Consider the following 26644-nt stretch of genomic DNA (forward strand, 5'->3'; position numbering starts at 1 on the left):
GGAGTTGGCAATTGCTATGCCTTTGAAGAGGCCCCTTTGTAAAAGAGGTTGACATTTCCCCCCAAAAAATGAAAAACCACTGCTCATTTTTATGAGAGAAAGCAAGAGCTCCATTGGTCAGAAGGGCAGTGAGGTATGCAGTTATTCTGATCGTATTGGACCCGCCATTTTCCCCACAACAGTGGATCGCTGGGGATGTGTTGGAACCAATCAAAAGAGGTGAGAGGTTTGTTCTGCGCTCTGATTTGATGCCTCGTTCATCTCTGCACAACTATAGCATTTTGAAAGCTGGTTATCCACAGTTGGCTTTTAACTTTGAAAATTTATAGGCTATAGATAGGCACCAGCCACAGGATGTAACATACATCTGTACATCAGGTTTGCAAAGCATCCTGAACTGTTTCAGAGTTGCTCTTTGTTTTTCCTATTGGACTCATTATTTAGATACAACTTTCCTCTTTTTACAAAAGTGAATGAAATTTGCAGGCATAGAAGAGATGCCAGCCAGACTCTGGGCAAATGCATCCAGAGGTCTTTGTGGAGGTGAGGCAGATGGAGTCTTCCTCTTCCTCCTCCTCCTCCTCCTCCTCCTCCTCCTCCTCCTCCTCCTCCTCTTCTTCCTCCTCCTCCTCCTCCTCCTCTCTGTTCTTGTTAAACTGTGGAGAGTCAAGAGATTTTTGACAATGTTCTGCAAACCACCCAGAAATCTACCAGTAGATCCAGCCTAGCTTTCTGTCTGTCCCTGCTATGCAAGTCACAGGCATTCTGTGTTGGTCATGGAGGGTTTTTTTTGTTGTATGTTTTTAAAGAACAAATATATGTGGATAAGGTTCCTTGAAGCTAGAAAGTTTGAAAATCTTTTAATTGAGCGGCATTTGCGGTTTCGCTCCGGAGAAATGTTTTCAATGTGTTTCTCATTTCACATCAAACAGCATTCTTGAGAATTTGTTTCTTCTGGAGTGGGAAAGGGCTGGACGCCTTGTTTGCTTTTCAAAATGCTTCCATATGCATGCGTTCGAAAGGAAATCCTTGCGATATTATCTTTCCCCCATTTGAAATTTACCTTTTGCTCTCTCACTCTCTCTCTCTTTGTTTAATTCTGACGGCGTATTTATAACTGTGGGCCTCTGTTTGCAACTCAAAAATTTACTCAAGAAATAAACAAGCAAACCATTGTATAGAACAATGGCTTTAAAAATAGTCATTATCAAAGTAATGAGGTGCAGAACCCCCCCCCCCCCAATGAGGGGGTGGAAATAGGGTTATCTAATTCTTCAATCGAAAAGAAAGCAGGTCAGGTGGTCTTATAGTGACACAGGGTTTGGAAAGCAGGTGTTCTGTTCAGAACTGGTGTCAAAGGTCGGCATCATTGGGCATTTGATGGTGACCCATTAAGGGACCCATAGATAAGAGCCCCTCTGAATCGCCTCCTACCCCTCACTTCTTCTTCTTCCTCTTCCTCTTCCTCTTCCTCTTCCTCTTCCTCCTCTTCCTCCTCTTCCTCCTCTTCTTCCTCTTCTTCCTCCTCTGAAATATTTTTTATTATTCCCTAAACTGTTACAACCTGCATGTTTACCCACCTTTTCTTTTCTATTTTAAAAATTTATTTATTTGGTTTTTCAACTTATACTTTTGCAGATATATCAAACATAAACCATAAAAACAAGATTCCAAGGAATCTCCTGGAGTTCCATCCTCCCCTTTGTGTGTCCTATCATTAATCAACTCCTCCTGGATCTTTTATGATAATCCAAACCCTTTGCCTCTTCCATTATGTCCAGAATTAACCTTAAACTACAAGTGATATTCCTATCCTACTTTTAACTGTTTACAATGGTCTTTAAGATAAGTTTTTTTTAAAAAAAATCCCCATTCCCTGTTAGCATTTTGGTCTTCCTTATTTCTGACTCTTCCAGTCATTTTAGCTATTTCAGCATAGTCAATTCATCTACCATTCTTCTTTGGTAGGGACTTTATCTTCTTTCCATCTCTGGGCCAATAACATCCATGCAGCCGTGGTCGCATACATAAATAGTCTTTTCTGCTCCTTTGGGATTTCGGCACCTAGAATTCCAAAAAGGAAGGCTTCAGGCTTTTAAACAAAGGTTATTTTAAACATTTTTTTCAACTCATTATATATCATTTCCCAAAATCTTTTTACCACCTTACAGTTCCACCACATATGATCAAATGTTCACCCACGTTTTCCTCTGGGCCAGACGGTGATGGTGTTGAGCTGCTAGGAATCGCAAGAGCTTAGGATGTGAGAACACAATGATGGATCAGATGGGTCTTTGGCCAGATTCAACCGGGCTCTTCTGATGTTGTTCACAACACGGGTCCTTCTCACTCAAAGAGCTGCCAACTGGCCTTGCCAACAATGCCTAGGCTTTCAAATGTCACATCCGCAGCATGGAATTAAGCTGCTACATTTCCAAGCAAAATTCAAAATGTTGGTGCTGACCTTGAAAGCCCTAAATGGCCTTGGCCCAGTATACCTGAAGGAGCGTCTCCACCCCCATCATTCAGCCTGGACACTGAGGACTAGCTCCGATGGCCTTCTGGCGGTTCCCTCACTGCAAGGTTACTGGGAATCAGGAAGCGGGCCTTTTCAATAGTGGCTCCCACCCTGTGGAACCCCCTCCCATCAGATGTCAAGGAAATAAACAACTATCTGACTTTTAGAAGACATCTGAAGGCAGCCCTGTTTAGGGAAGTCTTTAATCTGTGATGTTTTACTGTGGTTTTATTTTTATTTTTTTATTAGAGTTATATACTGCCCTTCATCATAAGAAGGGCGCTTCACAGAATAAAATACAGGATAAAAACCAGTAAATAAGTAAAACAAAACAGCAAAACAATAACACCCTCCTTCCCACAGACACATTTAAAAGGCTATAGATCAGGCACCCCCAAACTTCGGCCCTCCAGATGTTTTGGACTACAATTCCCATCATCCCTGACCACTGGTCCTGTTAGCTAGGGATCATGGGAGTTGTAGGCCAAAACATCTGGAGGGCCGCAGTTTGGGGATGCCTGCTGTAGAGTATCAATAAGCCCCAAGGCCTGGTTGAAGAGGAATGTTCTTACCTGGCAAAATAATTTGCCACCCAGAGTGGCTGGGGCAACCGAGTCAGATGAGTGGCATATAAATACATTACTATGATTGTGATTTTTGCAAGGAAACAGAAATGACATCTGAAGGGACTTTCCTCACACTACTTAAAATGCTTATGGTCTTCCACTGTGAAAATAAGATCGAAAGAGCCTTCAGGCATTATCCAGTTGTGAAAATATAACCTTGTCCCAAACGTGTGTACTTTTTTTCTCCCCTTTGCTCAGGTTGGCTGTTACCTGAAGACCCCCAAGTTCCCAATCTGGGTTGTGTGCAGCGAAAGCCATTTCAGCGTTCTCTTCTGCTTGCGGAAGGATCTGCTCGCGGACTGGAAAACCGAGAGGCGGTTTGACCTCTATTACTACGACGGCTTAGCCAATCAGCAAGACGATATCCGTCTAACCATCGGTAGGGAGACAAACAAAAGATTGAAACTGGTCTGGGCATGTGATTTTAATCGTGCATTTCATGAAGACGCTTAGGGTGCCTTCAGATGTCTCGTTCCTGATTTTCCAAACCATGTTTTGGAAGGCAAGGAGAAGTTCTGTGAGCTCCATCCTCCCCTTCTCTTCCCTCTTGGCATGCCCAGCTTAATAAGTTTGAACAAACCACAGTTTGCTTTTACATTTGAGCCAGCAAACTATGGTTTAAGACAACTTTTCAAACCATGGTTTGATCCTGGTCTTCAGTTCTGGTTTGAAGGACTCACTCCCTTGCATCATCCCAGTTCACACAAAAAGCAGATGAAATTGTGGAATGAGCCTCACCTGATTAATTCTTGCACATCAACCTGCTGCTACAAGCACAGCAGCAGGGGCTATTGGAAAAACAGTTGGCAACCCCTAGCTTAAAGTCTTCCCACACTGCATTGCTTGGTCTCACTGTCTTGAAATTTGTGAAATCCTATTTCTGGATAACCATTCAAAATAGATGCAATTTCACGGTGGTATCCGCAATCTCTCCTTATTTACCATCCCAGACTCCTTAAACTTCAGGTCCCTGCGTGTGGTTGACTACATCTCCCATCATCCCCAGCTATTTTAGCCCAGACTCCTATCAGACCTTGGTTCAACGGCCAGGGATGGTGGGAGATGCATTTGAGCAATATCTGGAGCAGGCATAGGCAAACTTCGGCCCTCCAGATGTTTGGGACTACAGTTCCCATCATCCCTGACCACTGGTCCTGTTAGCTAGGGATGATGGGAATTGTAGTCCCAAACATCTTGAGAGCCGGAGTTTGTCTATGCCTGATATGGAGACGTGTCTGTATAGGATGAGTGGTCATGGATGATGGGAATTGTAGTCCAAAGACCGAAGCTTGAGAAAAGCCGCTTCCTGTTGACTTCTTGTAGCTGTGGTTCATGTACTAGGTTTCACTTTAGATGCCTTCATAACTCTGGTTTTTTTACCTTTTTCACCCCCAGCCTGCTGCCATGGTACCTGCACGGCTCAAACTTTTCCAGCCCTTTCCTTGTTCTTCGGCCTATTGCCGCATTGCAGTTTGAACGGAGGAAAACTCTTTGCTTTCATTCCAAATGCACCCACGCGTCTAACCATCCTGGCATCCCCGACTGCCAATTGCTCCAGAGCTGTGGGCTGCTATTCATAGAGGAACGGCAAGGGGGAGGGGCAGGGGGTGTTATGAAACGGAGAGTTGTCGTTCAGCAGCCGGGAAAACGAAGCCGCAGGGGAGTGGAATTTGGTGCTGAGCTCTGAAATTCTCCCCACCTCCCTTCTAGCTTCCCAAAGCATTTGACCCCCGGGGCTACGCCCTGCCTGCCTCTTTCTCCCTTTATCATATCGTCAGAAGGTGGCTTCAGTGGCCGAATTCGGGGTCCAAATAGATAGCGCTTCAGTTTCATGGCTGGTAGAACTATCTGGCTTTTATTTTAAAAAGTCCTAGTTCCCTGCCTGGCCGGAGGGTGAGATACTTTTCCGTACTGCAACACACGGGGAGAGGACGCTTAACCCTCCCCTCCCCAAACATGATCCTGATAAAAAAATCCCACCCGCCCACCCACCCTTTGCACAACAATTAGCATGAGGGATCTTTGAAACATTTGCAAATGTCCCCAAAATGTTGGGCCACGGCGCTTTCAGGGAAACTGACCAAGGAAGTTAAAGCTCTAGCTGGAAAAAGAGGGAAGGAGTTTGTAGAGACACGGTACTTAACAGAATGCTTTTGCTTGGCTGGGATAAGTCTTCGAATTCTGGGGCTGCCTCTTGCTTGCCTGGGTGATGGAGAGATGTTTATGTATAGGAATGTCTGCCTTGCTAGCTCAGTTGGTAGAGCATGAGACTCTGAATCTCAGGGTTGCGGGTTCGAGTCCCATGTTGGGCGAAAGATGCCTGCATTTCAGGGATTGCAGTTGCGGCTTTGCTTGCTTTTGCCTCTGGTCACGCTCACCAAAGGCACCTGTCAGGGTTAATGTGGCTACTCTTGAGTAACGACCCTCCACATGCTTGTCTTTAAGATGGTTTTATTAGTGCACATTATTTACAGTGTAACGAGCTGGTGGTTTCATGTCCGCTCACTCCGAATAAGATTCCTGCACTGGCGATCGCCGGGTTCTAGACCAACATAAAAGCCTCGGAACTGTGAAGCGTTTCCCTTTTCTCCGCCTCCTCAATTCCGGTGTCGGGGGGGAATGGCCTGCGGACTGACTGACTCCTGTCCCCTCTTTCTCCCTCCCTCTCTTCCTGCCTATGGAGCAATGGCTCTTGGATGTTGCTTGAGGACTGGCCCTCCCTTTCCGTCTCCTAGCTCTGCCCATCAGACCCTTCGCTCTCGTGGCTGCTCGGAGACAAGCTGCTCCTGATGAGGGGAGGCTGTTCTCTGTAAGCCTTTCCCCTTACAGCACCCCCAAAATTTTGCCCCCAGGGCCCGTATCCTGCAGAAGGGGTTGAATCCCACCCCTGCTTTTTCTACATCCCAGTTCCTCCGTCAAAGGGACAATCAGATTTCTCCAGCTCGAAGACAGGAAAGGGGAAATTCCTTTTAGAACACAGCAATAGGACCAGATTCAGACATACTGGAACCAAGTACTTTTTCCAGAAACAAAACAAAACCCGGAGTTCTTTTTGTTGGGGTAATTCAGATGGAAATTCCCAGGTGTCAAAAAGGTTTTTTTTTAATGTATGCCACTACTGCAACCCGTGTTTTGTTAGGCCAAAAATGGAAAACGAGCGAGGTCCCAACTAAAGAAGAATGGCAACTTAAACTGATGGAATACGCACAGCTTGCGGACCTATCATATAGAATAAGAGAATAAGAGAACAAGAAGGACATACGTTGGAAAATGTTTATTGAATATATGGGGGCGGGAATTGTGTACACTTGAAAACATTGGCAGCATTAAGATCAATTCAACAGTGTAAACAAGTTTTGATGGATGTAATAATGGAATACTGAATGGTTTAGTTTATGCAAAATATGCAGGGATTTATGATATGCAAAATGAATCATGGAAAAGAGAAGAAGGGAAGTCATTGACATTTTAAGGTTGTTTAAATGAATATTCTAAATTGTAAAACAGAAAATTTCATAAAAATTATTACCCCCCCCCAAAAAAACCCCAACATGCTGGAACTCCAAGCTGAATCAAGTTTAAGAGGCCCCATAGCACCAACAAGAAAATGTGCATTATTCTAACAGAAACGACAATGGAAATCGAAACAAGGAAGCGATGATATATTTGCACATATCCTGGTGAACGGGCAAAGATGCAACTAAAAAAACCAGCAGCCTAAGTAAAACTTAGATGAGACTGATGGGTGATTTGGGCCAGCCTTTCCTCAGGTTAAGACTGGGTGTGGTCTTGACCAAAACACTGGGCCTAAAGAAATTTTGCTATAAAGCAAGAGTTATTTCTGCACAGGTATCCAAACACAATATAATGAAGTGAAGTATGCTTGATCCGCTCACATGCAACGTTAATGGATGCCTGATTTCTTCCCTGTAGATACCTCACAGCCTTACATCGAAGGAAAGGATGATGACCTCATCCCTCCATTGGAACACTGCATTCGGACCAAGTAGGTGAAATCCAGCGTTGGGGAAGGGGGGGGTATTGTGTGGCAATGACCCTCCCTCCCCGGAAATAAAGGACACGACACAGTGAAATGCGTTTAAGTGGGTGAAAAGGCCACAACTTTATTGGTTAAGGATGTTGAGCGGTATTGGCTTAGGCATTGGAACCTAACCGACTATATCCGACTGTAACCCGTGTGTTACAGTCCGGGAGAAATTAACCACCAGGTAGGAGCCCAGTGATATGTATCTACTGAGACACCTCCTGTGGCCACCGTTGGGGGGTGCTCTAAGGCCCTGACCTCCGTAGGCCCAGGACAAAGCGACCGCCCCCGGAACCCCTTTAACGGGGTTAAATCTCCAATTCCGGGCAGAGGATGACGCAATCTGCCCCCCCCATTCTTTATCTATGCAAATTTTCCAATGCCTAACCGCCAAACCAAGTTGTGACGGAATGCTATGAGGTAGGCGAAAAAACCAGGTTGGCTAACCCAAGTGGAAAAAATCCTACCCGGCCCCACGGCCAACCGAGGCGACCGACTAATTCCATAGCAGCGTCGGCCTACCTGCCTAACTGCCTATCAAGAGGGCGGGTGGGTGGGTGATCCGAAGGTCTGGGTTCTCAAGGGAAGAGAGGCTGTGTTCCCGCCTCCGTCCTGATTTAAAGGTAGTGAAGGCCCCGCCTCCCGACGCTACTGGTCGGCCGGGTATGACAGAGGCGGGAACCTACGATCGCGAGAGGGCTGAACTGCAGCCCCCTCGCGAGGGTCGAGACGGGCCACGCCCACAACACCACCTCCGAGAAATGCGGAAGTGGTTTTGTGTGGCAATGACCCTCCCTCCCCGGAAATAAAGGACACGACACAGTGAAATGCGTTTAAGTGGGTGAAAAGGCCACAACTTTATTGGTTAAGGATGTTGAGCGGTATTGGCTTAGGCATTGGAACCTAACCGACTATATCCGACTGTAACCCGTGTGTTACAGTCCGGGAGAAATTAACCACCAGGTAGGAGCCCAGTGATATGTATCTACTGAGACACCTCCTGTGGCCACCGTTGGGGGGTGCTCTAAGGCCCTGACCTCCGTAGGCCCAGGACAAAGCGACCGCCCCCGGAACCCCTTTAACGGGGTTAAATCTCCAATTCCGGGCAGAGGATGACGCAATCTGCCCCCCCATTCTTTATCTATGCAAATTTTCCAATGCCTAACCGCCACCCGAGCCCCAAAGGCTCGCCGCCAATACGCTCACACCCTCAACCAATGCTCTAACCCCCTAGTTATATCACCTAACCAAATGTCATTCCCCTTTGGTGAAAGGTGTATTCCGTCCTTACGATAAAGGGCTGCTTCAGTACGTACTATCTCTGGGTGGGGAATTATCTGCCCATTCAAATCGAGGACCCTGCGCAATACAAATGAATTCAATAGCCTCCTGGTCCTGTTCAAAGCCTTCGGGCAGAGCCCCTCACGCCAAACACGCCTCTGCAATAAGGCGGACCATATCAACGTCATCCCCGGGAAAGAAGCCAGTAACTTGTTAAAGTCCTCAACAATATTCCATTTCAATTCCACCGCGTTTCGACACGCCAAATCATTCTCCCCCAGCTGTATGACCAGCGCATGGGGGGGCCCAACTGAAGCAGCCCTTGCCAAGACAGCAGGCAGAAGTTCTTTCCAGCGCATTCCACGCCTGGCAATCCACGATACTTTGACATTTTCCGGGAGGCCAAGATCACTCCCACGACCGGTTTCCATTGCCCTTTCTTTGGCCCAATGCACAATGCTGTGACCCGCAATCCACACATTGATGCGGCTCCCACCTGAAAAGGAAGTAACGACAGACGGGGGATCAGGTACAGGCAAACAGAGGATTCGTTTGGAGCCTGGGGTTATGAAGTGGGGCGCAGGTAACCTCTATAAGCGTTGGACTTCCATCGCCCCAGGTCTTGAATCCTTTCTGCTGAAAGGCCCAAGTGCATCGCGGAGGTTGCTGCCCCGATACGAAAGGAGTGGGCGGAGAACTGGCTCGGGTCAACGCCACACAGCGAGAGGGCCTTGCGTAAAACCCGTGTAAACTGGGTGCGCGTGAGCTTAGAACTGTCTTGGTGGATCAACAGAGGGTCTGTGCCGGCCGGTCTCAAATATAGGAAGTGCCTGAGGTCCCTAACGGGACACGGACCTTGGCCCCCCAACGCTGGGAGGCGAATGGTGGCCCCCAATCCCCGCTGATCTGTCTTAGAGCGGCGGATGTGGATTACTGCTAACGAGTTTGACAAAGATACATCCTGCATCCTGATCCCACAGGAGGGCCCGTCAGGGTTGTCCTCACATACTAGCTCCCCCACTCTGAGGGCCCCAAAGTATGCTAGTGAGAAGGCCGCAGAGAACAAGCTCGCCTCATAAGGGGACCAGCAAAGGGTCGACAACTGACAGTGAATCTCGCACAGCAGGTCGAAAGTAACGGGTCTTCTGGTGTCACCGGCTGGCTGCTGTAGCCTCTGCCATCCCTCCATGGCCCTGCGCAAGTGGAAGTTGTTACAAGGATCCGTGGAGTACAGGGATTTGCAAAAGAAGGAGATCGCTGCCGTGTGAATATTAAGAGTTTTGGCGGCACGACCCAATCCCCTTAGGTGAACCACATACTGCATGACCTCCCTCTCCGTGGGAGGGCCCAAAGGTGAAGGGGAGGGACCTTTATTTCTGAATTTAGAAAATTCTGCCCAAACGCGTTTGTAAGAGTTCAGAGTTGAGGGGGCAACCGAAGCGAATACTCCCTTCAAGATTTCTCGCTCCCAAGGCTCCATAGGGATTCCGGGAACGGCTCTGGACACTGCTGCGCCCCCGGTGCCAGCAAGCGGAAGCGGTCCATCTGGAAACGAGACAACGCATCGGCAATATCATTATTAACCCCCGGAACGAATTTGGCCGTGAAGTGTAAATTCAGTTCTAGGCAGCGCAGCACGAAAGCCCGCAGAAGGGCAGAGACCCTCACAGAACGGGAAGATTGTCTGGACATCACGCTGACCACCGCCTGATTATCAGTCCGGAAGCAGACCCGGCGGTTCCTGAATTCGTCGGCCCACAGGTGGACCGCGACCACGATTGGGAAGAACTCCAAAAAGGTTAGATCCCGTGTGACTTCTGAGGCATGCCAGCTGGCGGGCCAAGGCTGAGCGCACCATCTGCCCTTGAAGTAGACTCCGAAACCCAAGGACCCGGCAGCATCAGATTGTACTTGGAAGTCTGAATGTAAGGTCAGATTGTCCTGCCAAAGTGACACACCATTGTAGTGATCCAAAAATGTTAGCCAAGCCTCGAGGTCGGCTTTTACTCCCTTGGGTAAACGGACCCTATGGTATGGGCGCTTGAGACCTGTTGTCAGTCTAGCTAGGCGTCGACAGAAGGGGCGCCCCGGCGAAACCACCCTGCAAGCGAAATTGAGATGCCCAAGCAGGGATTGAATCTGTTTAAGAGTGACTTTCTTAAGGGGGGTCAGCTGCAGGATTAGTTCCCTAAGCGCAATCAGTTTGTCCTGAGGTAAGCGTGACGTTTGGGCCACGGTGTCTAATTCGATGCCCAGGTAAGTTAAGCTGACTACAGGCCCTTCTGTTTTTTCGGCTGCAAGCGGGACCCCGAGGTCTCGAGTGAGGGAAGCAAAGGCCTCCAGCAGCCTCGCGCACTCACCAGTATTTGCCCCGCCCACAAAAAGGAAATCATCGAGATAATGCGTAACACCTGCTAAGCCTGTTTTAAAGCGGAGGGCCCAGTCCAAGAATGTGCTGAAGGCCTCAAAGGCTGAACACGCGACAGAGCAACCCATAGGCATGGCTTTGTCAATGAAGTACGCACCCTCAAACTTAAAACCCAACCACTTGAAGTCGTGTGGATGAACTGGCAGAAGCCGAAATGCCGATTCTATATCGCATTTGGCCATCAATGCCCCCTTTCCAAATTGTCTAACCAGTTTAACAGCCTGGTCAAATGATGTGTATTTCACTGAGCAAAGGTCCTGTGGGATGCCGTCATTAACTGATTTGCCATCTGGAAAAGATAGATTGTGTATGAGTCTGAATTCGCCAGGGGTCTTCTTTGGTACCATGCCAAGGGGGGAAATGTGCAGGTCCGGTATGGGAGGTGTCCCAAATGGGCCCGCCACCCGACCTGCGGTGATTTCTTTATTTATTTTCCTGATTGCTATATCCGGCCTATCGCGCACGGATTTTTGGTTTGGTGGGTCACCTGCTAACGGAGGGGTGAGCACCGGGATTCTAAAACCCTGCGAGAAGCCGTCCCAGATGTAAGAGGAGGCGGTGAGATTGGGATAGATATTCAAGAGTCGGCGCAGTGGTGAAAGCTTTATGGGGGTGAATGCCAGGGATAGGGACTTATTAGTACCTATTCTGGCCGGAGGCTGATCCCTGGGCGGCACTTTGGGGGTTCCTGGGACCATGGCTGGAGCCCCCCCCCTTTTCCTCCACGAAAGGGCTGCCTCCCTTTGTAGCAGGAAACTCCGGGGTGCTGACCGAGACACTTGTCGCACTCATGCACGTACTTACAATTGGGCCTCTGACAGAGGCCCTTGTTGTATTCCCAGCAGACCCTGCGACGCGGGTCCTTCCTGGGCTCAAACCTGGCTGACTTTAGCGGCTCCGCCTGCTTCTTTTCGACAAATGGCACCACGTGGTTACTCCAGTAGTGCTGATTCCTCTGGTCCCAGCGTGTTCTTGAGTTCTGAGAGGCGTTTCTACGGAAATCCTCATCGTAGTTAAGAGCCGCCGCCTCCCCCGCCATCGAGTAGGCCAGCCTAACATCAGCTACATAAGCTAACAAATGCATTGCCCGCTTGGGGTATGCTGCAGCAATTACTGCCACCCAAATGTGGATACCGGTCTGCCAGTTCTCGAACGTGCGGTCTGCACGCGGGGTTCGATACCTACGCTTACCAAATTGCTTCCTCTTCTCCCCCTTTCCAAGCATATGAGTTGGTGGCAGCAGCGTGAAAATATCGATGTAATCACCATTCAAGATTTTTTCACGCCTCCGGTTAGACAGATGGGATCCCAAAATTATGTCAGTGTCCGAATTGGTGGAGGATTTAGCCTCTGGCACCAATGCCCCACCCCGGCATTCGAGGGTACCGTCAAAACCCTTGCGATGGGAACTAGAACGCCTCCTGTGCACCCAATAAGGAAGACCCATCTGTTCTTCCGCCACCCCCCAATAGTCCTCCATGGGAATATCTGCATCGGAATCGGACGACGTACCTGAGTCCTCATCTGAGTCGTCCTTCTTGGTGCGCTTCCGCTTCTCAGTCTTCTTCTTTGCTTTACCTCCCGCCTGACTAGGCTCGGCACCCGCTGGCTCGGTTATTGTCCGCGTGTCAGCAGTCTCCCGCGATGATGCTGGAACCGCAGCCAGCAGAGAGGGCCCGGCTTGGGCCTGCACGGACTGAGCCCTAAAGAGGTCTGAAACGGACTGAGCAGACATGAGAGGCGAAGCTGGTGTGCAAACCTGGGTATGGGTGGGGTCAACTGTGACCTGAGAGGTGGCTGACGAGGCGGTCAGGGAGCCCTGAGCCATGGTCTGGGCCTGTTGAGAGTGCTGCGGGAAAACGGCCGAGGTACCCCGCTGGGGCACCAAAACCTGTTGCGAGCTATGTCCCACCGGGTCGTTTGGAGAGCCTAACTGGAGGGGGATAGTAGAGAGCGGGGCAGACTGGAGGGAATTACTGGGGTTCTGAGACGCGACTTGAGAAGCTTGCGTCATGGCTTGAGTCTGCCGGAGGATCTGGAGGGAAGCAGCTGACGTGCCCGGTTGGGCGCCCATGTCCTGCTGCGAGTTAGGAGACAGGGCAACAGCTGCGCCAAGATCCCCACCACCACTGGACTGTGAGCTAAAGAAAGAGAGAGAGCTGGATAGCTGGCTATTTCCAGGGGGTGACTCAGGGACGCAGGCTTGGGTATTCCCAAAATTAATCTGAGCCCCCCTGTTCGCGGAGGCAAGGGATACACACAAAGGGGCCAGCGTGGAACACAGGGGTCCCAACTGATTGCAAATATTCTGCAAATTGGAAGCTACCTGGGCCAAGGCTTCGGGATTAAATGTGGTAGCCGGGGCTGAGGAAGCGGCGTTGGCACCCCCTACTGGGGCAGCACCCTTGGAGGATTTGCTACGCGTGCTACGTCCCGAAGGCATCTTCCTGCAAGATTATTTGCCAGCAATTAAAGGAACAACGCGAAACAGGAATCTTTAATGCGTCCTGCGAGAAATTACACAACCTGGGGTTCTGGAAGCCAAGGGTAATGTTAAGTATGACTCCTGGTCAGATATGAAGATATCAAGATGTTCAGTGGTGAAGATATGCCTCGTCAGTTCTAACCTCCCTTTGGAACCGACCCAATGAAATTATACAGTAAATAAAGTAATAAAAAGTACTAAAGGATCTGCGTAAGGCGACTATATGCTAGAGAAATTCCGGATTAACTAATCTGGCTAATTACAATGCCAATCGCAACTTTAAAGGGTTATAGAGGCAACTAAGCTAATAATTATTTATTTATATTAAACTTATCCAATAAATGAATTAGGACAAGAGATAAGAGACTTGCTCAGACTTAGTAGCCAAATCAGATAAGGAACGCAGAATAAACGCGTTGGGGCGTCACTTAAAGCGCCCACCAATCGCACAATAAGCGCCCACCGGGAAACAATTTAAAAGAAGCCAATTGGTTCCTCCTTTGAAGGGGATGTTAAAAGCACAGACCAACTGGGACAGCGACAATAAGGCAATGAAAAGGCTATAAAAGAAAAGGCCTAATAAACCAGAAAACTAAGAAAAGACACGGCGAGAGACCAGCTGTTGAGAGGGCGCCTTAGGCCAGCAGCGCCGCGTAGCAGAAACCAAGGCTTTAATCAGGCCTGAGGGGAGGGGGGAATTGCGTGTCTTTCCCAAGCGCCGCTGCCAAGACGCAGGAGAATGACCTCCTCAAATGATGAACAAGAGGGAGGTACCCGCGTCGACCTCCTCGCAATGGCTTCTATGAAAAACGCACGTGGCCACACACAAAATGGCCGCGTGCAGCAGACGCCTGTGGCCACACTCAAGATGGCCGCCGATAGAGCACGTGTCCCCACTAAAATGGCCGCCCAGGGGAGCAGGAAGACACACTCAAAATGGCCGAGGGTGGGAGGCGCCTGCGGCCACTCTCAAAATGGCCGCCGCTAAAGCACGTGTCCCCACTAAAATGGCCGCCCGGGTGCCGGAAGACGCACTCAAAATGGCCACGGGAAGCACAAACGGACACACTAGAAATGGCGATAGAAATCAGGTCGCTATGGCAACCCCGACCTGACAACAAAATACTGTGGGCTCTGCAACAGGTCCAAGCCCCACAGAGGAGACCGCGCTGCCCCGCTAACAACAAGAGCGAAATGGAAAGCAGTACGTTACCGCACACAGAACGAATGCCGCGTTGGAGTTGCGCTTTTATGCCACGGAGTCCCCGGCGAGCCCACCGGCGTGTCGTGGAGAGAAGCAAAGGAAGGGATGCCTGCGCAACGGTGCTGAGGGTTAACGACGGTCCCGGGTGGGTAAGCCCCGCCGGCAAACGGCTCCTGGCGGCGTCGCTATGGCAGCCCCGACCGTGGCCCTCTTGCTCGCAGCGAATGTTGTTCCAGAAGGAGCGGCGCCGGAGAAGTTATGCGGTAAAGAACTGGGGGGGGGGTCCCCCAACCTCCAGGCAACGCCGCAACGAAGACACCACCGAGGGTAATGCCGAAGCGCTGAGCGAGTTGAGGCTGGTCGGGACAGTGCCGCGCGGTCACGATCCTGCTGAGGGCTGCTGAGCCTGACGCTAAGGAAGAAACGTGGCGTTTAAAAACGCCGTTTTTGTAGTGATTTCAGCTCAAAAGAGGCAAGACTGCAGCGATTTCTGCAGCGATCCTCAGGGCAAGGAGGTATGCTCCGATCCGACGATCTGAAGAGGGTAAGCTCCGATCCGAAGGAGGTAAGCTGATCCGAAGGTCTGGGTTCTCAAGGGAAGAGAGGCTGTGTTCCCGCCTCCGTCCTGATTTAAAGGTAGTGAAGGCCCCGCCTCCCGACGCTACTGGTCGGCCGGGTATGACAGAGGCGGGAACCTACGATCGCGAGAGGGCTGAACTGCAGCCCCCTCGCGAGGGTCGAGACGGGCCACGCCCACAACACCACCTCCGAGAAATGCGGAAGTGGTTTTCCCCCTCCTCCACTTATCAGAATTATTTTGTCGTGTTCATATTTTTTCAAACGAGTTGCATTTCTTCAGTGCCAGATACATGCCTGCGGCCCATTAGTTCCCCTGGTATGACTTCATAGTCAGGTGGTAGTTGGGAAGCCTTGCAGGCCGAAAATGCAGGTGGCAGCTCTCGGTTCTACGTCTCCCAACAATGCCGGCTAAATTGCACGCTGCTTAGCAAAAGGCGTTATCTGAAGCCTATGTGCAATTTTCAGAGAACACGAGGAGTCTCTTCAGCTGCCATTAAAGCCTTTGTTCAAACATCGCAACCTATTTTGTCACTAATACACCTGCCTAATTGTCCCCCTCCTCCCTTCGACTCTCTTTTCTTTATAATTTCCAGGTGGTGGATTTTCAGAAGGTTGGAGAAAGGGTGATGAAATAATTGTCGTCTGCAAACACACACTTTCGTTTATGTATTCATCTTTGTCCTGCTGTAATCTCTGTTCAAACAGATTTAAGGGTTTTTTTAAATGCTTCAAAAGCCTGGCTAACTTGTTTGGCCAGAGATAATGCGACCAGCAGCCAATTGGGGGTTCCTCTTAAGAGCATCCGAAAACTTATCTGATATGTTACCCAAATATTCAGCCTTCACAGTTCATGTGCAGACAACACACCAACTCTCTCCACTCCTGTACAAGATACTTTTTTTTTCTTGGCATGGCTCCTGTGCTTTTAACAGTTGCATGACAGCCAGAAATTCAACAGGCGCTGTTTTTCCTCCAGCATGGATCTGATGGCAATGGAGGAATCCTTGCCCAATTAATGTTTTGCGTGCTCCTCCCATGGAGGATTAACAAAACATTTTGTTATTTTGTGCGAATTCGTAAATGGTGTGATTTTTATGGGTGGCATTCAATGCTTGCCGTACTCTGATGTATGGAAGTTAGTAAGCTTCCTTGATTTCAATGGATTTGGGGTACCCTATGTTTTTTAAATAAAAGGGAGGCGGGTGGCGCTGTGGGTTAAACCACAGAGCCTAGGGCTTGCCGATCAGAAGGTCAGCGGTTCGAATCCCCACAGCGGGGTGAGCTCCCATTGCTCGGTCCCTGCTCCTGCCTACCTGGCAGTTCGAAAGCACGTCAAAGTACAAGTAGATAAATAGGTACCGCTCCGGCGGGAAGGTAAATGGCGTTTCCGTGTGCTGTTCTGGTTTGCCAGAAGCGGCTTAGTCATGTTGGCCACATGACCCGGAAGCTGTACACCAGCTCCCTTGGCCAATAAAGCGAGATGAGCACCACAACCCCAGAGTCGTCCACGACTGGACCTAATGCTCAGGGTCCCTTTACCATAGCTGCCAAGTACCCCGTATTCCCCAGGAAACCCCCGTTTTTCCTTACCATTTCCCGGCGTTCTCCCGTTTGAGCTCCTCTCCCGTAAATCTCCCTTAAATCCTCTCCTGCCGGCAGCCATTTTTCTGGTGCCGGTTTGCCCATCTATGGGCACTAGAAAATGTCCACCGCTGGCGGCAGAAATAGCTTCTACGCATGCCCGGCGGCCATCTTGGGGGTGGCCACATGGTGGTGGCCATCTTGGAGGTGGCCCCATGGCCACCCCCAAAATGATCGCCGCCATGCGGGCACCCCCAAGATGGCTGCCGGACAACTTCCGGTGCAACTTCCGGTGTCGCTGCTGCTGCTAATCCCGTATTATTCTGCAGGAGACTTGGCAGGTATGCTTTACCTATGTTTTTAAATGTGTTGCAAATCCCTAAGACAGGCATCCCCAAACTGCGGCCCTCCAGATGTTTTGGCCTACAACTCCCATGATCCCTAGCTAACAGGACCAGTGGTTGGGGAAGATGGGCATTGTAGTCCAAAACATCTGGAGGGCCGAAGTTTGGGGGTGCCTGCCCTAAGAGCAAGCCCTTTTGCTGTGTGTTTCCTGTCGTCGTCCTCTGACATATATGAAATGAAAATCTGGAAGAGACGACCCACACCCCTTCCTCATGCTGGTTCCATGCCCGTCACCTGTGCGAGAAGCTCAGTTCTGATCCGAGAGACGAAAGGAATGTGCCTTTCTCGAGTTTTCCCCCCAGAATGTCATGTGGCCCGTAATGTATTCCATCGCCCCAAGGAATAAAAAAGAGAGGGAGAGGGAGAGGCTCATATCACACTCCTGATCCTCCCGATGTTTTCTGTCTCTAGCAAAGGAAATAACTTCTGTTAGCTCTGCCGAAGGGTAGGCTGCAACTTTTGATCTCGTTGTGATCTCTAAGGCAGCCGTCTTATTTTGTTAACTCCTGAAGTCTGCCTCTCCTGGAATTCCCTTGGCATGGATGCATATCTCTGGAATGCAAAGCTTGTAGTCCAACTCCTCTACAGTGTAGGCATATTTTGCTCAATGTTGGGCTAAGAGTCTATCGACAGAGCTATCCCAGGTCGGCCTCCCCACAATCTGGTACCCTCCAGAGATTGTCAGACTACAACTCCCATCATTCCATGCTGGTTGGGTGCATAGGAAGCTGCCAAATACCGAGGCAGATCTCTTGGTCCATCTAGCTCAGTATTGTCTACACTGACTGGCAGCAGCTCTCTCAGACTTCGGATGGAGTTCTCTCCCAAATGTTTCTGGAGATGCTGGGGACCTGAGCTACGGCCTTTCCCTGATGGGAGTTGATGCCCAGGTGCACTCAGAGACCGCCAGGTTGAAAAAGGTGGCTCTAGATATGTATTTTATGTACTTAACGAAATCTGCAAACTGCCCAGCTATAAATGAGGTTTGCAAAGGCTGTGAAGCATACACTGAAAGGATCATTGAAAGCCAACTTTGAAAACAAGCTTATAAAAAGGCAGAATGAATAAAATCAACAGTGAGAAGTTGATATAAGCTAAAATTGCAGATCTGAATACATGCAGTGTATGTAAGAAAGAATACAGCAAAGGCTGATGTCACTGGGCAGGGAGTTCCAGAGATGCCACACTGAAAGAGACTGGCTCCTCACACAAGTGCAGCAGAGTGAACATAAGGTCACTTAGGTTCAAAGTTGCCAAGTCGACATATATATAGCTAGAGATGTGAGTCTGTGCCACAACTTTTCCATCTTAGTCAGGGTCTGTACAAACAAAATCAGAAGATGGGTTCAGGAAAATTGTCTGACCCTACAAATAAGTAGTGGAAATCAAAGAAGTCAGACGATTCCTGCATCCCGTTTATTTGCACATTCAAAACAATGTACGCAGAAGCAAAAAAAACAAGCAAACATGCGACACAAAAGCTGCACGATCTGCAACAGGGTTTCCGAAACTTGAATCGCCATCTGTTTTTGGGCTACAACTCCGAGCATCCCTAGCTAGCAGGACCAGTGGCTGTGGATGATGGGAATTGTAGTCCAAAAACAGTGGGAGACCCAAATTTCTACAACATCTGCGTGCGGAGTTCCAGTGGGAAGAACAGAGACCCGGAGGGGCCTACAGCCTCCTCTGTGTCTTTTTAAAAAACACAGATTTGTTTGGAGGACATAAATGAAGTTAAACAAGATGTGCTGTTGGCATTCCCGGACTGACTCCTGAGTCAATTAAGGCAGCAAACCTGCGCTGTTACAAAAGCTTTTAAAAGCGAGAATTGACTCTCCATTGAACTCCCAAGTGTATTTCAACGATTCTGGCTCCTCGCTGGAGCTCCTTTGAAGTCATAGCCATAAATAAACACGACTGTCAAAAGACTCCTTGAGAGAACAATCGGTCCAGGCTGATTCAAGCCTCGGGGCACTTTTGCGAAGGCCACCGGCAGGAAGCTGATGAGCTCCCATTGTAATGGCGGTTCATGTGACGTCATGGGCCGAGGTTCTCCTGAGAGAGTTTGCCCGCCACATTCAATCGCGGAATCTGACTCTCAACTCACCAAGAACAATTCCATTTTGTGAGGCAAGTGAAAGGCCACAACAATGGTAGCAGGGCATGGAAAAAGTGAATAGACAGAAGGTTTTTTTCTCCCTCTCTCGTGAAACTAGAACTCATAGGCATCTAGCAGGGCCAGATTAAGTCCTTTAGAGGTCCTAAGCGCATAAAAGATTTTGTTGCCCCCATATATATCTGATTCAAAATATTAACAACAATAAACCTTAAAATAAAATTAGATTTTTCGAAATGAAATGAAACCTACAGTAAGAGGGGAAATCATGCTTATTTTGGTGTATTTGTACAAAGTAACGTTTATTTTTGTTCAGCTGCGCCATTATTTTTGTTCAGCTGAGATTCCTGTATTTTCAGGGGGTGGACTAGATGACCCTTAGTGTCCCTTCCAGCCCTACAATTCTGTGATACAGCCCATGGTAAACCCGGCAATGGGAAAATATCTGTGGTGCCGCCCTTCCCTCGATGCCCTGAGCACGTGCTTGTTTTGCTTAAAATGGCGAATCTAGGCCTGACGTCCAGAATGCTGGACATTCGGGGCAGACAAAAATAAAGTAGTTCTGGACGCAGCACGTAGTTAAACTATGGAACTCACTTCCGCAGGAGGTAGTGCAGGACAGCAACTTAGATGGCTTTGAAAGAGGACTGGTCGAGCTCACAGAGGAGGAGAGGGCTGTTGTTGAATGCCAACCATGATGGCTATGCTCTGGCATCATAGATTCGTGGAATTGTAGAGTTGGAAGGGACCCCAAGGGTCCTCTAGTCCAACCCCCTGCAATGCAGGAATCTCCGCTAAAGCATCCATGACAGATCTCTGCTTCAAAACCTCAAAGGGAGGAGAGCCAGAGGCAACTCATGCTTCTGAATACCTGTTGCAAGAAGCCCCAGGAGGGACTCTTGCGCTCAGATCCTGCTTGCGGACATCTCCTTGGCATTTGGTTGTCCCGTGTGAGAACAGGATATTGGACTAGATGGGCCATTGACCTGATCCTGCATGTTGTTTTTCACGGTCAGCTGTTAATTTCTCCTTCAACTGGTCCTCGCCAATCTTGCGGTCAGGCCGCATTAATAACGGCCTGAGAGTAATTCCACGTCAATACCCATCAAAGTAAACAGTTCTGCTTTGCCTTTAGGTGGAAAGGCGCCGTCGTCGACTGGAACGGTACAGAACCCATCCTGTGACCGCGGTGGCCCGCAACGACCGAAGACGAGCCCATTCCCACGGCGATAGGAAACCCCGGAAGGTGCCGTGCGTGCTTTCATCGCACGCGACGAGGCTGAAGGACATTTCAGGATTCCATCTGGCTCACCGGGCATCCCTCCTTCCATTGTTGTAAACAAGCGGCCGTGCGCACACGCGCATTTGGGCCTGCGCTGCGTGCCGCGTGTTAAAATGAAGAGCCAACCTTGACAGCCAAAACAAGCTGCGGGGAGAGAGCAGTAAATCTGTCAACATCTACTCAAGTTCCGTTTCTGAATCCAATCCACGTCCTGCGATTGTATCTGCTTCTAAACAACGCCGACTGCGCCCACAGTTGGCTCTTTTTCACTGTCTCCGTTCTAAATGAAGGAAACGGGAGTGCACAAACACACACACACACAAATGAGAGAAGAAACTGTTCTTCCTAATAGTGTGATCACTTAGTGGCTCCCCAAACACTCTGGACCAAAGGATATCACTGCCAACGCTTCTTATTCTTATTTTTCCTTTTTCTTTCTTCTCCTTTTGTTGGTCCTTTGACTCCTGGCTACCGGGAGACCCAAGTCAAGAGCATTGGTCCTCCCTTAATTCCACCAAGGAAGGCCTCTGTGGGCCCATTTGGGATGCCGAGAAAGTGCCGTGGGTGCCCGTCACAAAATGGCAGCCATTGGGGGGGGACACATGACATAGCACAAAATAGCCACTGCGGTGGTATGGCATAACAGCTGCCACTTCTTAGTCAGCTGAATAAGAAACAGGGTCACAAAATGACGGGGGCCTACCCCACCCCCAGCCAGCCAGCCCATCAGTAGGGAAGAAGACGCCACACAGAGGGTGGGGATCCAATCCTGGCACCCAGTGAAATGTCATGTTTTAAGGGGGCATGTCCAGTGGAGGCTGAGCCAGCACACAAGGGAGTTTAGGTCAAAGAGCAAACAGTTGTGTGTTGCAAATTTTTGAGGTGATATTTATGGAGACTTTATGGAGGTATTGGTGGGCATACTGGTGCCTCTGGGCACCACCTTGGCTACCCCTGCACTAAGGGACCCCTTATCTAAGCCGCAGAACTCTGTTGGACAATGAGAACTATCCGGTTGTAATTCTTAAGCATTAAAGGCCACACACCGCAGGCTAGGTCACAATACATCGTAGTGATCTGCATCTAAGTGTGCTTTTATCTAGATCAGGCATCCCCAAACTTCGGCCCTCCAGATGTTTTGGACTACAATTCCCATCTTCCCCAACCACTGGTCCTGTTAGCTAGGGATCATGGGGGTTGTAGGACAAAACATCTGGAGGGCCGCAGTTTGGGGATGCCTGATCTATATACAGTGGAACCTCGGTTTATGAATTTTTGGTTTACAAACGCCACGGACCCATCTGGAACGGATTAATTCACTTTCCATTACTTTCAATGGGAAAGTTCGCTTCAGTTTATGAACGCTTCAGTTTATGAACAGACTTCCGGAACCAATTACAGTGGTGCCTCGCTTAACGAATGCCCTGCTAAACGAAATTTCCGCTTAACGAAAGGATTTTTCGAGCAGAGGTTGCCTCGCTAGACGAATTCGTTTTATGAAAAATTCGTCTAGCGAATTGCGGTTTCCCATAGGAATGCATTGAAATTCAATTAATGCGTTCTTATGGGGAAATTTTTTTAAAAAAAAATCCAATGCATTCCTATGGGATTCGCTAGACGAATTTTTCGCTATAAGAAAAGACCCGTGGAACGAATTAATTTCGTCTAGCGAGGCACCACTGAAAAGGTTTCTTACTCTTCCAAAGACACAATCTTCCACTAGAAATTCCACAAAGGATCCAAGTCAAGAGAGTCACCCAAGCTTCTCTCGCCGTCTCTTTTTATGCCATTGCTTGTGCCCCTTTGTCAGCCCCTGATTAGCTCTCCAACATTTACCTCCAGGTCTCAGGCACAGCTTCTGTCTGTCAGTCAGAAGCTCCAGGAAGTACCTAGATCAGGCACCCCCAACCTTCGGCCCTCCATGTTTGGACTACAATTCCCATCATCCCTGACCACTGGTCCTGTTAGCTAGGGATCATGGAAGTTGTAGGCCAAAACATCTGGAGGGCCGCAGGTTGGGGCTGCCTGACCTAGATAGTTATTTGGGTACTTCCAGTGTCTGCACTTGCAAGGTTCATGTAGTATTCATCAGTGTGCAGAGTGGACTAAATGCTAACTGGTTCCTTGTTTCCTATTCTTGCTCCAGCCCAGGAGTGGGGAACCCCAGGTCCTGGGGGCAAATGTGGCCTGCCAGCTCTCTCTATTTCTGGCCCTTAGGATTCCTCCCCCACCCCAAACAGGACGCATCCCTCACCAGCCCTGCTCTGCACCTTCCTTAAGTGCTTTTGCCTGGCTGGAATCTGCCCCTGAACTTTGATCATGGCTCTTGTTTGCCTGGATGGAGGAAGAGGTGTGCACAGATACCTCTGACTTGTGCATCTGGAATGTAGCCTATAATAACAAAAGTTAAGAGTCAGATCCATTGGCCCTTCCCACTTTTGCCCCCCAGGAGACAAGCCTCTTTGGCTGAAAATGGTCCCCACCACCACTGTCCGAGCCTAACTGCAAGCTATATTTCCTGCTGCACTGCAACCAGTTTTATTATTTAAAAAATGACAACCACAACACCTCCTTCCACCTTTACCTGCCCTAAGGATGCAGGGTCACATTACGGACGCAGATTTGTTGACATCTATCGGGAAGAGCCAAAGTGACACGTCTCCATATGTTGTTGGTTTTTAAGCAATTTATTGAATTTTCCAAATAAACACATTAAACAAATTAAACAAAACAAAACATTAAAAAAAATACAACACATACAAATTTTCTCTTTTTAAAAACTATTCTCCTATCTCATATTCCCAATGCTCTGCCGAGCTTGACTTCCCTCCCTCCCCTCATTTGGTTTTCTTTTCAACTCTTATCTCGCAGTTCCTTTACTCCTTATTTTAAAAAATTCCTTCAGTAATGCCTTAAAGACCAACTAAGTTTTTATTTTGGTATGAGCTTTCGTGTGCATGCACACTTCATCCTTATTTAAAGTCATTTCGTAGGATTTATTTCAGTCCTGCAAGTGTCTTTAAACTTCTACAATTCCTCTCCATATAGTCCACAAATTTACTCCAGTCTTTTTAGAACTTTGCCTCTCCCTGGTTTCGGATCCTGCTAGTCAGCCTTGCTAATTTCACATAGTCTATCATTTTTGTCTGCCACTCTTCGATCGTCGGTAACTCCTGAGTTTTCAATTTTTGGGCTAACAAAGTCCTAGCCGCGGTTGTCGCATACAAAAACAATACCTGGTCTCCTTTTACAATCTCCTGTCCTATAAGTCCCAATAAAAAAGCCTCCGGTTTTTTGGGAAAGGTATATTTAAAAATCCTTTTCAGTTCATTGTATATCATTTCCCAAAATCTTTTAACTTTTTCGCATGTCCACCACATATGATAAAATTCACCATCCTTCTCTTTACATTTCCAGCATATTTTACTACTCATCCTATACAGACACGTCTCCATATGTTGATGGACTCCAGCTCCCATCATCCCTGACCACTGTCCATGGTGATCGGGGAGGATGGGAATTATAGTCAAACAAAACAGGACACTGCTTTGACTACCCAGTTAATGTTTTGCCAGGGTTCTGAGCTCTGGGACTGGGTCACACCATGTAAGTGTAATAATAATTTATTACTTATAACCCGTCCATCTGGCTGGGTTGCCACTTTGGGCAGCTCGGGGACATCAGAGTCCCTCCATATCAGGCATAGGCAAACTCCGGCTCTCGAGATGTTTGGGACTACAATTCCCATCATCCCTAGCTAACAGGACCAGTGGTCAGGGATGATGCGAACTGTAGTCCCAAACATCTGGAGGGCCGAAGTTTGCCTATGCCTGCTCCAGATATTGCTCAAATGCATCTCCCACCATCCCTGGCCGTTGAACCAAGGTCTGATAGGAGTCAGGAGACCAGTAGCATCCAGAGAGCACGACGGTGACCATCACAGTATAAATTTCTCCTTCAAGGCCTCGCATCCCTGCAGCAATTTCCGGCAACTGATCCCACCTTAAAGCTGTTGGGAGTTAGCATGTGAAGCTTGGTCACAGTGCAGTCGGTTGAAGGTAGGCCGCAGCGTTGCGAGTTTCCTTTGCCCAGCTGGCAAGCCGTAAGCAGTGTGGATTATGGGCAGGGAAACGCATCTCCAAGCGGCTCTGACTCACACAGGGCATTCCAGTACACAATATGGCTGGGATTAAGGAGAGAATTTGCCCAGGGCGGTGCTGATCTCCGTGGTGACCGAAACGTCTAGACTGGGTCTCCGTCCCTAGAAGCGTTTCCAGTAATTCTATCAAATGCATTATCTAGGAACGTATCAGAAATAAAATGACAAGAGGTGGGCGGTTCCTCTTGTGGCCTGCCAGTCTTCACTGGTGAAAGGAGCCCAAGAATCTGCGCATCGCCTTTTCCTGATGAGAGGCTGCCCAGTTCCTTCTAGTTGGAGCTTGGCTTGAAATGCTTGCGGTCATCTTTGGGGCTGGATTCTGCTATTTCGGTGAAGTAGGGTTTTTTTTGGGGGGGGGGGGTTGGATGTGGGAAGAAGTCAAAGGACTGCAGGCAGGTTATCTTATTTCCCACTTGCGCCTTCGGTTTACCAGAAGTCAAATGTGCCTTCCAGCGTATCTTTTGAGTTCCACTTTGCTATAATTTCCATTAAGCAAAGCAAATGCATATGATACTTAGGAGAAATGTTTTCAGCATAACATGCCTTGGGTGATGCTCCTTGTAGCTCCAGATTTTATTTTTAAAGCAAAATATATTGCACTTAGTGGGCGTGCCATTTTGTAAATACAGTGGTGCCTCGACTTACGAATTTAATCCGTTCCGAGGGCACCTTCGCAAGTCGAAAAATTCGTAAGTCGAAAAACGCCATTGGAAACGCGGTTTTCCATAGGAACGCATTGAAAACGGAAAAATTCGTAAGTCGAAGCAACCCTATCTAAAAATTCGTAAGTCAAAAAAATCCCATCTAAAACCGCCGGGTTTTCCCCCCGGATGTTGAGACATTTGTAAGCGCGCGGCCATTACCCCCATTTGTAAGTCGAAAAATTCGGTTGTCGAGTCGTTCGTAAGTCGAGGTACCACTGTAAAAAAAAGGCCCGAAGATGAACATTGGCCATTATTATTTATTTTCCCCACAGACGCAGCAAACGAAGGAATTCAAGGTGGCTGTTGACTGTATTTGTAGCAGGAAAGCAAACTTCTTGTTTTCTATTCTTTTTTGAGGCCATTTGTAGAATTAACAAATGAATCATAGCAGCAAACTTTAAAATATGTTCAAACTACTGCCAGGAAAGCATTTTCACACACCCTGGACTGTTCTTGCAAATTCTGTTATCAAAACACATGAGATGTGGCCCGGGCTGAGGAGAAAAATGTTTGAGCTGACAGGGAAGATAAGTGGGAAAGGGGTGATAAAATAAGATGCACATCACTTCAGGGGGGGGGAGATATTTTTGCTACTCTTGTCACAACAACTTTGTCTCCCCCCCCAACACACACACAGCTGTTTTTTGAGGAACTGTGTGTGACAATAATAAAAAAATTAGAATCGCTGCCAAATTCCACCCCAAGTGAGAGTTTTGGTAGGGCTGCCACACGTCTGGGTCTTTCCTGACATGTCTGGGAATCGTTCACCAAGATGGCGTCCGGGCAGATTTTTGCCGAGTTGGCATAATATCAGGGGAAACCTGGACATGTGGCAATACTTTTTATTTTAAAAAATCGGGGGGAGGGGGCAAAGGACAACACACACACACACCCCAAAAAACCCCACCTCAACAACTTTGTCCAGATCTTCACTATTGGAAACCCTATTTTGGGGAGAGACTAGTAAAGTTTTTCAGGTGCGAGGGGTGCAGACGCATTTCTAGGTTGCCGTGAAATTACACCTCCAGCAAACTTTGAAGTGAACACGGGGCTCTTGGTCTGGCAAAACATTTGACAGTTTCACTGTGTGTTAAGCAACAATAATTGCTGCTTCGATGCTTAATGTTAATTCCTTCTGTTTTCCAGTGCCAGCGCCTTTCCTGCCTCTCGTGTGTTTCTGCATCTCTCCAAAACGCATTCGTTACCCTCTGTCAATATATTTATAAATAAA

General features: G+C 48.5%; 1 protein-coding gene and 1 non-coding gene across 2 annotated transcripts in view; both read left to right on the forward strand.

Moving 5' to 3' along the window:
* Nucleotides 1–21394, forward strand: part of MINDY4 (MINDY lysine 48 deubiquitinase 4) — a 96631-nt gene extending 75237 nt beyond the window's left edge. The window contains exons 16-18 of the mRNA XM_060280935.1: nt 3343–3523; nt 7078–7150; nt 20404–21394. Of these exons, the coding sequence (XP_060136918.1) occupies nt 3343–3523; nt 7078–7150; nt 20404–20452 (303 nt within the window). The 3' untranslated portion in view covers nt 20453–21394. The remainder of the gene's footprint in view (nt 1–3342; nt 3524–7077; nt 7151–20403) is intronic.
* On the forward strand, nt 5384–5456 carry TRNAQ-CUG (transfer RNA glutamine (anticodon CUG)). The gene has a single exon. It is a non-coding gene; the product is annotated as a tRNA-Gln (tRNA).
* Nucleotides 21395–26644: the final 5250 nt, after the last annotated feature.

The sequence above is a fragment of the Zootoca vivipara genome, chromosome 12 (genome assembly GCF_963506605.1).
Source record: "Zootoca vivipara chromosome 12, rZooViv1.1, whole genome shotgun sequence".
Taxonomy (NCBI): Eukaryota; Metazoa; Chordata; class Lepidosauria; order Squamata; family Lacertidae; genus Zootoca; species Zootoca vivipara.